This window comes from Neomonachus schauinslandi, chromosome 8, assembly GCF_002201575.2.
Source record: "Neomonachus schauinslandi chromosome 8, ASM220157v2, whole genome shotgun sequence".
NCBI classification, from domain to species: domain Eukaryota; kingdom Metazoa; phylum Chordata; class Mammalia; order Carnivora; family Phocidae; genus Neomonachus; species Neomonachus schauinslandi.
Genome location: NC_058410.1, coordinates 81,483,950 through 81,497,508, shown reverse-complemented (window position 1 = coordinate 81,497,508; position 13,559 = coordinate 81,483,950). Strand labels below are relative to the sequence as shown.

Sequence of the window (13,559 nt, the reverse complement as noted above, 5' to 3'; positions counted from 1 at the left end):
GTTAAAGTTTTATGTGCTGTCTTACCATTTTCTCCATCTAGATTGTAAACTTCTCAAGAACAGAGATTAATTTTTTACCAATTCCCTAGTACTGCTTAAAGGGCTAAAGGTTAGCCAGCAGATGAATTAATGATATATTGGGTTAATAGATCTACATATTGGATGAAGGACACTTATGGCTCTGTCCAACAAGAACCAAAGATTCACATAAATTAGATCCTAAAATAGGTGCAGATCCCTATTTGCACTCACTTAGTACAATTTCCCCCTTTTTACTTGATCATTCCATCAGCATAAACATATTCCCATATTAAACAAACATTTAAGTTACCATCCCATTTCTCTTCAAAATAAAACACAGATCTCTTTATACTTGTCTTCTCTTACTCTTCTAATCTTTTTTAAAATCCCATTTTGGGCAGGCTTTTGGTGCTTTTCCTAGGATCCCCAATGGCCTTTACATTGTTAAATAAACTGTCAATCTCAATTTTCATCTTTTCCATCTATCAGCAACATTTAACATAGTTGATCACTCCTTCACAATATACTTTGTTTTAATTTGGAAATAAGCCACAAATGCCATTCAGTATAACATATATATGTATAGTTTCAAACACAGTCTTAAGGAGCTTCCTCTGTACACTACTCTTTTGATGGTTCTCCATTTCAGCAATGTTTTTAGTTTCCTGAAACCTCATCCTCTCAATCTCTAAATTAGAGTACCGCCTTTTTTTTTTTTTTAACATTCAACCCTTTTGTGATTTCATCCAATGCCATGAAATACCATTTGTGTGCTGACAACTCTCCAGCCTGACCTTTTCCTTTAACCCGACATCTCCACTTAGATGTCTAATGGACATCTCCAACTTATGACCCAAACTGAATTCTACTCTCCACCCTTTATTTCCAAGGCTTCTCCTCTGCAATCTTCTTCAAGCCCAAACTCTGTTTTCCATCATACTCTATAAACAACCCATTAGAAAAGTCTGTTGAATACATACACCTTCAAAATAAAATCTGACTCTGACCGCTTCTCATGACTGCTACCCACCACTCCAGGCCAACCCACCATCTCTTGCTTGCATGACTGCAAAAGCCTTTTTAACTGGCTTCCCTACTTGTACTTTTACACTCAAGTCTATTTTCCACAGAGGGATGATCCTTTTAAAGATTTAAGTTAGATAATGACTGTTTTTACAACTGTTTTCTTCACTGCTGTACTTGCAGCATCTGGAATAGTAACTGGCACATAGAAAATGCTCAGTAATTATTGGTTAAATGAATAGTATGTCTCATGAAATAACTTATTGAGAATAAACACGCAAAAAATCTTGGATATTCATTGTACTACTTTCAAACATTTTTCAGTCCCAGGATTCCTCACTCATCATCTCCTTGCTTTTATTCTGTAAATTGTGATTATCCTGACAGAAAAATATACCTGAAATTTGCCTGGGTGCCTATCAAACTTTATTAGATCTTCTCAAGCACACCTGAAATTTGTTTCTAGATTTGTAAATTTATCCTCTGTAGCAGAATAGTTATTTTCAAAAGTTTCCTCTCCAAAACATCAGTTTGAGGTTCGTTTGTAATACTGGAAAATTATTATTAGATTACTAGACATGATTAGGAAGTATATCCAGAGGGTTTTTGAACATTGTAACAGGACTGGCAGTACACTATTTAGGTATATGGAAAATGAGAGGTAGGTAATGGTTAATTTAAGCCTTGTCAGTAAGATGTGTGAAAATACTTAGCGAAAATAATCACAATTACTGATGCAAAGTTACCAAATCACAGTTATTCAATCTTTCCCTTTAAAAAAACAAACAAGATTACAATCCTTACTTTGATCCTGCCTATAGCATCTATAAATAAAAAGAGGAAAGCCAGAATAGAGATTTGTGTGATTGGGATGTGGGTTTTAATTCTGAAACCATGCTTAATCCACTTCCAGTTTTTTTTTTTAAGATTTTATTTATTTTTTGACAGAGAGACAGTGAGAGAGGGAACACAAGCGGGGGAGTGGGAGAGGGAGAAGCAGGCTTCCTGCGGAGCAGGGAGCCGATGGGAGGCTCGATCCCAGGACCCTGGGATCACAACCTGAGCCAAAGGCAGACGCTTAACGACTGAGCCAACCAGGCGCCCCAATCCACTTCCAGTTTTATAAAAACAATATAGTAGAATAGCTTCATGTGAAGTTTAATGTACAAAAACTGCTAGCTACAGAAAAGATAGCACTTCAAAATAATTCCTTATTTTCTTTGATTATTACAGTTAGGAATCAAGAAACACTTGGTTATCTCTTAATTGCTGTATTCATTATTAAATAATTTTATCTAATTGCAAGCCTCAGTCTTTTCATCATTTAAGTTGAGGACTGGCTTTGGATTAATTATCTCTAGCTCTAAAATCCTTGTGTATGAAAAATAATATATAAAATATATTGAGTTCACGCCTTGTTGAACAATAATTTATTGGCTACCTAATATGATTCTAACACTTTGCAATATGTTCAGGGAAAAACTTTTAAAATTCCAAACCTTCTGGAGCATATAATCTAATTAGGAAGGTAATAACACATAATAGTAAGTTATGATGTGGATGGATACAAATGAGTCTTAGGTAACTGGTTTAGCAAAAGTTGCTCATGGGAAATTCAAGGAAGATAGCAGTCATTAGGAAAGTTTTGAAAAGACTAAATTTCAGCAGAGTCTTGTATAATTAGAATAAATGAAGTAGTGAGTTTTAGCAGGGTCCAACAGCATAAATGGAGTAGAGATTAAAAGACATTCTAGACTTAAAGCAAGAACATGACTAATAACCTGGATTTAGAATCAAGCATGATCAACTGCAGGAACTTTAAAACAGATGGCTAGGTGTAGTGAAAAGAAAAAACTGTAGTTAATAACTTGAAGTCAGACAGATCCTGAATCTGTCACTTAATAGTGATTATGACTGAAGGCAAGTTTCATAATCTATACTTCAGTTTATCTGTAAAATGGATAGTAGTATCTATCATCATTGGATGGCTGTGAAGATTAAATGATATAATTCAATAAACGTTAACTTTTTAAAGATTTTATTTGAGAGAGAGAGAGAGAAAGAGAGCACACATGTTTGGGGGCAGGGAGAGGGACAAGCAAGACTCCACGTGGAGACCACCACCTGACCCGAAATCAAGAGTCCACCACTTAACCTACTGAGCCACTCAGGCGTCCCTATTAAAGTTAACATTTATTATGGAAGAAAAAATTGGGTAAAGAGATCAACAAAATCCAGGCAGAAGGTATAGCATAGACAGAGGCTAAGAAGAGGAGGTGAACAGATGTCTTAGGGAACTGCAAATACTATGGTTGGCAGAAAGACAAATGAGGGGGTGAGGGAACAGTGGAAGAAGGCAGGGGTGAGATTTTAATAATGATTTTAAATTTTATCCTGAAGGTGAATGAGGGCCATTTAAATTTATGGGGGGACGCCTGGGTGGCTCAGTCAGTTGAGCGTCTGCCTTCAGCTCAGGTGATAATCCCAGGGTCCTGGGATCGAGTTCCGCATCAGGCTCCTTGCTGAGCAAGGAGCCTGCTTCTCCCTCTGCCTGCTGCTCCCCCTGCTTGTGCTCGCTCGCTCTCTCTCTCTCTGGCTAATAAATAAAATCTTTAAAAAATAAAAACATAAAAGTTTATGGGGTGAATTGTCCAAGTCAGAACTATTTCAAGATCATTCTGGTAGTAGTGAAAGGCTAGATTGAACATAAACTACAAAGGTCTGAAAGCCCATTAGAAGGCTCTAATAATAATACAAGGAAGAAAGAAAATCTGAAATAACATAGTAGCAAGGAGATGTAGATAAGGGGGTGGATTAAAGAGCCAACTATGAGGAAGTGCCTTCAAAAATCAAAGTAGCTGAAGAAGCTGAAGAAGACAGCAAGGTTCCTGACTTAACTGGTAAGGTGGTTGATCATACCATTCACTCTATCAAGGAATATAAGAGAAACTAAGGCTAGTATGAAAGGATTCCTGTTTTGGCCTTCTTAAGCTTGAGAAATCCAAAGACAATCCAAGAAGAGATCCATTCGGAACAATCTAGAGCTCAGAAGAGATGTCAAGGCACAAGAAAAGATAAATCAGTGTAAAGATGGTAGTAGAAGTGACTAGGAACTTTATGATTGCTCAGGGAGTATATGTAAAGGGAGAAAAGGGCCTGGAATATAACCTCAAAGAATTCCCAACATTTTATGTGGTGAGCATAACCAAGGAATATATAAGGGAGACTAATGACAGATAAGTAGGAAGAAAATCAGGAGAGTTATTCACAAAGCCACAGGCTAAGAATGAAGAGGGAAGGAAGATGCCAACTATCAAACGGAGCAAAAAGTTCAAGGCTGAGTTTATTTCCCATGACAAAAAGGAGTGGGAATTGTTCATTGTCATTTTTCTATACTTTCTGCTAAATGTTCGTCATCTATCACTTCCCTTATGCCTCAAAACAAAAATCTGTCAAGTAGGTATTAAAATTCCCATTTTACTGACAGGAAATGGCAAATGATTTAGGAGATTAAATAATGTGAAGGTAGTTTTTTTAATATAGGTAAGAGCCAGGTCAGCTTGTTTCTAAAACCTATACTCTTTCTACTGCATTTTTCAGACACAGATGATAGAAAACAGAGTACAGTGCAATTGTGAGGTGAAACCTTAGCTAAAGCTGAAGATGACAACAATGTATAAATTACTCTTTTACAAGCTTTGTTGTAAAGAGGAAAGACAACACATTCCAGGGATTACTTTAGACCACTAATTCAACTGCAATTTAACATGTATTGTTAAAGCTATTTTTTCCTGTATTTCTGGTCCTTGAGCAAAGTAGCATTCAAATCTTTTTTTTTTTTTTAAGATTTTATTTATTTATTTGACAGAGAGAGACACAGCGAGAGAAGGAACACAAGCAGGGGGAGTGGGAGAGGGAGAAGCAGGCTTCCCCGCGGAGCAGGGAGCCCGATGCGGGGCTCGATCCCAGGACCCTGGGATCATGACCCGAGCCGAAGGCAGACGCCCAACGACTGAGCCACCCAGGTGCCCCAGTAGCATTCAAATCTTGACAGTGAAAGTGATGTACAGTGAGTTCAAACTTCTTCAACATTATCCTGGATAAAAAAACTTGTCACACACCAACAGACAAGCTCCTGTTAATATCACTGACAGTACATAACAAATCTATTTTTAAGATCTTTAAAAATGTTATAGAAGTACCAAAAAGTAATTCAAGGAGTTTTCTGGTTTAAAAAAAGTGGGTTGGCTCCAAGAATTTATCTATTCTCCCTTTCACCCCAATAAAATGAAAAAGAAACTGAAAAAGTAGGAGGTATTGATAGGCATCATTACCTTAGATGAATTTCAAAGGCATGCTAAATGAAAGAAGCCAGTTTCAAAAGGTTACATTTGGTATAATTCCATTTATGACATTCTAGAAGACGAACTATGGGGGTGGGAAAGAGATCAGCGGTTGCCAGGGTTTATGGATGGGGAAATGGGGAGTACAAAGGAGTAGGATAAGGGAGTTTTGGGGGGGGCTGATGGTACTGATCTGTATCCTATGATGGTTAATCTATACATTAAGTTAAAATGCACAGAAATACACATGACAAGAAAAAAGTAAAGTTTACTGTGTGATCATCTAAAACAATTTTTAAAGACATGGGCCCAAAATGATAGAGTTGGGGGGGGGGAGAAAAGTGATTTCTGCAGATTTCTAGAAAACAGCAAATGCGGTATGACTGAGCAGGACAGAGGGGCTCTAAGGGGGACACCAGTGAGAAGCATGCTCATTGGTCCACAGCCCCGGAGAAGCTCAGACTTGGACATAAAAGTTACAGCAAGAAGGAATAGGCCTGAAAATGACTAGCTGAAAATTATATACAACAGAATGGTCAGATCCAAAGACCTCCGTCCTATCCCCTCAGCCAAACAAAGAGAATCTCTCACCTCCATCACTGTCTCCACTTTTATCTGGAGAAAGTAATGGAAGACAACCAGGTAGAAGGGATATGCAGAGGGACGGGTATACAGAAATATGCATAAAGTAGAAAACAGAAGGTGAGGTGGAGGACAAGGCAGAAGCAGTTAAAGGCAGGAGAAAAGCAGACCCTCCTTGACCCCTTCCTACTGCAGAAGACCAGAGAATTCCCTAGAGAAACTGAACAGCCCCAAGAAAAGGCCTTCAGCCAAAAGACTGGCTCTGTGACAATCATTCTCTAATGCAGTACTTCTCAAAATTTGGTCCACCTACAGTTGTTGACCTGCCAACTCTTTATTACTTGTCTAACTTTTTTATCATGAACAGGAACAAATAATTCGCTGAGTGGCATTTTTGAGTAGCACTGTACTAGTGAAGCTTATCACTTGTCAAGCACTGGCCACAAAAAGCTTTCAATTAGTTTTTTTGGGGGGCCATTCATATATGACAGATTGTCAAGACTAGCCAGAAATACAAAGAAAGTCACCTACATGAACAAGAGAAAAAAACCTAAAATTTAAAATAGCAACAACAAAAACCGATGCTAATAGAGGAAAGAAAAGCATATATGTCCCCAGAAAAATATTTTATCTGTGAACTAAGACGACTATATTTCAGAAACAGAATAGAAATAAAAGAAGGCTTAGAAATTAGAATACTTTTTAAATATACAAAAAATTCAACAGAAGATAATGCTGGAAGATCAAAATGAAGAAATCTTCTAGAAAGCACAAACACAATAGTGTCTAAACAACTGGAGAAAAAGAGAAGAAAATTAAGCATCAGTCTAGGAGGTCCAAGATCTGATTAGGACAGAATCCAATTTCTCAAAAGTAACAGTGAAACCTAGAAGAGGGTGGAGCAATAGCTTCAAAATCCTGAGGGAAAATTAGTTTATTTGTATAGGTAGTCAAACTATCAATGAAATTGTGAGAACGGAATAAAGGCATTTTAGACATGTAAGGACTCAGAAAACTGGCCTCTCATATACCACCTCTTGGGAAGCTTTAAGTGCTTTAGGAAGTGCTCCAGTAAACTAGAGAATAAACCAGGACACAGATCCAACACAGAAGGGTGACAAGAGGAGGTCATGGGATAATGGCTGTGTAACTGGCCGAGAGAACGACAGTACAGATGGGCCTAGAAGGACAAATACAGAATAGACCACCCTAGTAAAAACAGGGAATCAGATTATCTGATATTTGGGGACAAAAACCCTTCAAAACTATTGATGAGAACATGATGGACCTGAAAGAGAAACTGAAGAAAGTTTAAGATAGGTTTCCAGAAAGTTATGTGTTAAAAATGAGGCAATTACTAATTCTAGGCAAAATAAAATGATGAAAAATGTAATCATGGTGCATTGCTTTGTTCTACAGTCATAATTAAACAATAGCTACTGTATTTACTAAATATAACTATAATAACATAATGGGGAGAAAAGGAGGTAGGTAACACAAAGAGCTAAATCCTCAGGTAACACTATCAAGAAGATAATAATGCCTAAAACTGTTAAATCAAGCAATAGTAGAATAGTCATATTATTTTATTATTTAGATATACTAAAACAAATACCAAAAGAAACTTTTGGACTAAAAGTAATTATCTCTGAAAGTTAAAGTTGGGACAGGGAGGGACGCCTGGGTGGCTCAGTCAGTTGAGTGTCTGCCTTCAGCTCGGGTCATGATCCCAGGGTCCTGGGATCCAGCCCCACCATCGGGCTCCTTGCTTGATGGGGAGCCTGCTTCTCCCTCTGCTTTCCACTCCATCTACTTGTGTGTTCGTGCTCTCTCTCTCTCTGACAAATGGATATGTAAAATCAAAAAGTTGGGACAGGGAGATTGTTTTTTAAGTGTGTATACTCGTTACTTTGATAAGATGTAAATTTATATATTTACGAATAGATAAAATCAAATAAGGTCACCATGGTCTGATTTGATTTTAGACGTATTTATTTTGAAATTTCAAATGACATAGGGGAAATATGATTTATATTTTTTAAATGGGGCATGGGCTAAAGAAAAAAAAAAAAGCTCTAAAACACTTGACTAGATCATCCAAACTCTACAACAAACATTTATGCATCAAATGTCTTCTTGGAACTGCACTTCCTTACTCCCTCCACCTTCCCCTCAAAATAACCGTGTTCACAAAGAACAAAACTTTTCATCTTAACCAACAAAGGACCATACAATAATTCTAAGGCAGTGTTTCCATGAAGATAGGAGGTGAGCAGGCTCACCAGCATTGATTAACCCTACAGTCAGCGGTTCCTCTTTCCTGGTCTGGTTTTTCATTTCCTGTATGCCCTGCCCTCCTCATTATTTTCATTATCCTTGCTTCTCTACCAGTTCTTCCTTTTCTATTTATCAGACATCTCCTTGATCTAATACCAAATTTAGCCCATCAGCCTATAATTCAGGTGACAATCTGACCACCTCCTGGTAAGAGATGTTTCTCAGTAATACAGACAAATCTTGCAGTTAATGCTGTCAAAGTGATTAACACATACACATATTGGCAATCAAATCTAGACATGGAAATGTTAAAACTTGGGACTTATTGACCTTGAGCCAAAATTTAGTGTTCAACATTAGCAAAAACACTGGGCATTATTATTTTAGCAAGACACTTGAACACAGCAAAATTAATTTTGTTCACTTTTATTAATACAGAACATACTAGCAGAACATTATCTTTAAATATAATCAAGGTTACAAATAAACTGTTACTAACTAATAAACAAAAATATTCACTTGACTCTCCTCTTGAGTAATTCTCCATTAAGTAGTAGTTATTTTTCCCATTTTATTTTTAACTGCCTTATGATTTCAATGAAATTTCTTAGCTTTTACTTATTAAATAATTCCTTCAATTGGGAAACTTCATATATCAAAATACTTCCTGTAAGTCAATGCATTCTTCAATGCCTTCTACTTAACCTAAATGCAATAAAATGCAATATGATTCTCTGAAAGTTGAATATGACATCAATATTTCCAAAAGATGAGCATAAAACCCATAAGAAAGAAATGTTTTTCTCCCCCCACCATGCTTCACATAGGCCATCTGAATGTTCCACATTCTTCATAATTAGTAACAGGAATCCCTCAGAGCTCAAATGGCAGGAGACCGGAAGGGAATTAGGCCATCAATGAACTTGTAAAATAGATAAAACTCCAAATATATTTTAAGATTCTGTCTTCACCACAGATGAGAAAGTGTTGGAAAGGTTTTCAATTTTTCTTTAGCGGCACCTTTGGTCGCCTAATCAGAAAAAGAGATTCAGGATGGCAGTCCTCCTTAAACAACATAAACTCAACCTGGAAAGACTGGCAAAAACCTTTCCCCCCAATGATGTATCCCAGAAAATAAACTGCCATGTGCAAGAGGGTCAATTATCAGAATAAATAACAATATTCTGAAGGACTGACAAAACAAAGGATATTTTTAGACAAAGAATACCCTATGCACTCAGAAACTTCAGGATAATCATACAGTAAGTACCTCATGCAAGTAATATTCTACCAGTTAAAAGTCATTATGAACTATAAGTTCTTTTAACTGAATTTCATATTATACAAAACTTACGAAGTGTGGCACATTTCTATTAACCATTACGTTATTTTTGTTTTTTTTTAAAAAACATATATTAATCAAAACTGATACATTACCCAGACATTTTGATTTAAAATATAACTGAAGGAAGTCATTACAAACTCTGAATAAAAAGCTATTCTTCTATACAAACATATGAGTTATTTTAGTAAAAAAAAAAGGCAATTTCAATGCAATTAAGCCATCTCTGATTAAGACATACATTTTCATGCATGTGAAAAAATAAGTTTACATTCAAGAATAAGTTCCATAGCAAACAAATTACAGCATTTATTCAACAAGGAATATTAAAATAATTCCAGTTAATAGAAAATAAAATAAATTCAACCATATATATATTATAATTTATCATGTGCATACTGTAAAATCTCCAGAATTTAATTAGGAAATTTAAAGAATTTATTTTTAAAGTATGTTTTAGGAAAAACCAACCAAAATAATTGGTACCTTAAGTAAAGAGAATGTACATACACATCCACATTTGACATATATACAAAAATTGAATGAATATAGAAGAAATGAAGGTTACTGTTCTCTAAAATTTCCACAATATAACATTAGTACTTAAATCAAAACTTACCTGCAAAATAAAAACAGCTTGAGGTATTTCCAATGCTGAAGCAAACTTCTGAATGTTAAATACCACAGAATGAAAACAGTCTCCTTTGAACATTTACATCTGGTTTATAGTTGAGGCAGAAGATGAAGGTCTGCCAAGTTTTCCCATCTCACCTATATTCTTGTATCCCTTATGAAGTATAAGCTTCAAGGGAAATGATCACATGTAAAAACATATCAAGTGAGCTGGGGTTCCTGACTGCAACATCTTAACCAAATGGAAAAAGGAATTTTAAATTCTCCCACCTGAAACCCACCTGACCTCTTCAGACATGACCATTAATTCCTACGCTAGACAAGAATAAGTATGTCCTTGTCCATTGAAATCAAAGCTAAACTTGACAAAGAACTGTACTGGGTAAATTGAATACATGAACCACCTCAACAAAGATGGTACTTTAAGCCTTTACACATGACACATGAAAATGATGAAGTGTTTTATTTAATTTGGTCTTTCTTCATCGTTTTATAACTCTGAATCCTGCAAAGTTAGCAAGTCATTATATTCATACATCTTGTAATCCCTTTCTTCACAACAGGCACACATATACAGCATCATATGTCAATATAATATTATCAACACAGCATAAACATTTAAGCAGTAGATGCATTTCACAGGAAAGAGGCTCTATGCATCATATGGCCTGACCCAACAAAAAGCAAACAGTAGAATGCCATTTCAGCAGTTACAGTGTTGATATATCAATGTAGTTAATTTGTTTCATACCCGTCATATATTTCCATAAGACATCCATAAAGAAGCAAAGGACAAAAACTGCTTTTTAAAAAAAAAAGTTATGTGCCAACTTCAAAAATGACATACTAACCAGACATCGGCATTCGAAAGCTAGGTTGAATAGGACTGGCCTTGATGCACATGCAGTAAATTTGTTTTCAGAATATAAAATTAAATGGTAATGTCAGCAGTATTACTACTGTTTCTATATTTATGATTAATTACTAGCAGTACAACTCCCAGAAGAAAGGAGATGGATCCAATAGCGATGTAAGCAATCCCCAAAAAAGGATTTTTTCCTCCCATCCATGAAATAGTGCTCAAGATCATCCGTTTTCGTCCATCAAAAGAATGTACAGGGTAATCTGAAGAGTGTATAGGAAGGCTTTTCCATGTCTAGTCAATTTTTAAAATACAACTTAAAAATCTGGCATTTAATTGCTTTTAATTCACTGATATAATTCTATAACAACAGGCACCTTACTCACATTTTCTGAATCACAAAATAACTACATAATTATTACCTTGAAGCACTGATTTAGCAAGTTAAACATTAGCAGTAAAAACAATACAGTTTACAAGTAAAAACAACCAAATTCAAACTAAGGGTTATATGGTTTGTCAGGTACTTTTACTCTCATTACACAGTAGGGGCAAAAGGCCACAAAGAAATGTAATGTGAAACAAGTATTTCAGATGAACAGCAATAAAACCCATAAAGGAAGAGGAGATTGACAGACCAGAAGAAAAAGGAAGAATGAAGAGACTGGAGGTCTCTGTGAGCTCAAAGAGCATGAACGAGAGAGTAATTATGAGAATATGAGAGGACTCTGAGCACAAGGTCAAAGAGTATACTGAAGTTTTAACTTGCTGATTTGGAGCAACAACAAAACTCATGGTGTGATACAGAGCTGATGGCTGAAACAGAGTAGAAGTGAAGGGTGGAGTGTTAAAGAGATTAAAGAAATGGGACACCATTATACTGGATAAACTATCTACATGGACCAATTCTAAGATTTTGGCGAGAATTAGGGCAGAGAAGACAGAACTAAATCCCTACATGAAAGGTTTACAACCTTTTCAAAAGCATCTTCTGAATCAAGTTTAGGCCCCATCTGTTCCTCTAGCTTCTGCAATTTTCCATCCCCACAGATGGACCCTATTACTCCAAACAGCAGGCTCTGACAGTTTCTTAAATCATTCCTAATCTGAAGCAGGAATGACTATAATAAGAGTTCTAACAATAAAACACTCTGGGGGACAAAGTATCAAATCACCCATCTAGCCTCTCTCTGTATCCCAACCCCCCCAAATGGGCTTCTGTCTTAATTCTAATATCTAGGTTCCCACCTTATATGTAATTTTTGTAACTACCCTTGATGCTTTGCAGACCAAAATCCCGGTCTCATCAATCTTTGAGAGCCTACATTCCTCCTGACAGTTCTCTCCTCAATGCCTGGGATGCAAATAGTCTGTTAACTAAGACAAAGTACTGAGTACTCCAAAGACTTCCCTTTATTATACTCTCAGGCTTGTATATGCCCTTATACCTTACTAGATCTTCTGGATGCTAACTGTGATAGAGTTGCCTTCTACTTTCGCAATAGCCTCAGGATAATGTTCTATCTATCAGGACTTCAACTGGATCTGTCTGTGTAAAACTGCTCCCATGCGGGCCTAGGTTCCAAAACTTGGCTATTTTTAGCCTGTCACCATCAGGTCTTATTCAGTTGCATACTCGGGTGCAAAATCAAGAGATTAAGATCCAAAAAGACATTTCTTTTGAAATTAGGTCTATTAATTTAACCATTTGCTAATGCATTATAAAACTGAAACTATACATTTATGGCTAATTTGGATTATGAAAACTCAAAAATGCAAAGATCATTAGCAAACATTCAAATGCTAATATTTGAGAAACTTTTCATTCATGATATATGTAAGCAGTGGGCTACAGATTAAAAAATATAAGGACTGTGTTTAGAATAAATGGTAGTGTCCAATATTTCCAGCTAAGGAAGACTTTGTATCCAGGCCAATGTGGCTTGGTCTGACTACCTGAGTAAAGTAGCTAGGGATACAGCCCGTAACAGTTTCAGTGGCTGACAGTAAAGTCATGGCCTTTGGAGGCAATAGCTTGATTATGAACCCCAACTCTTCTACTTATTACCTGTACAACCTTGGGTAAGTTACTTAAATGCTCTATGTTCCTGTATTCTTATCTATGACATGGAGATGATACCCATCTCATAATGCTTCAGTTAAATAAAACAATGCACGGACAGTACTTAGTACAATGTTAATATATAATTAGAATGAAATAAATGATATTAATAAGCACTGAAAAGTACACCTGAATTATTAATGTGGAATAATACAGCTAATGATAAAAATGTTTTGGTACTATGAACGGAACAATAGTTATAAACAATTATGTTGATATGAACTAACATCCACTGATTTTTAATATCTAAAAATATATATTAAAACAGCCCACTACCACCAATGCTTATTTAGCATCAACTTATGCTCACCAGCCTTTGAATTAAGCTCAATTACCTCCATTGTAGAAATATTT

The 13,559-nt window shown here is 36.1% G+C and overlaps 1 protein-coding gene across 1 annotated transcript in view; it reads right to left on the bottom strand.

Moving 5' to 3' along the window:
- Nucleotides 1-10,669: 10,669 nt before the first annotated feature.
- The window catches only part of TMEM30A (transmembrane protein 30A), a 31,678-nt gene continuing 28,788 nt past the window's right edge, over nucleotides 10,670-13,559 (bottom strand). The window contains 1 exon segment of the mRNA XM_021693570.1: nucleotides 10,670-11,346. Within this exon segment, the coding sequence (XP_021549245.1) occupies nucleotides 11,153-11,346 (194 nt within the window). The 3' untranslated portion in view covers nucleotides 10,670-11,152.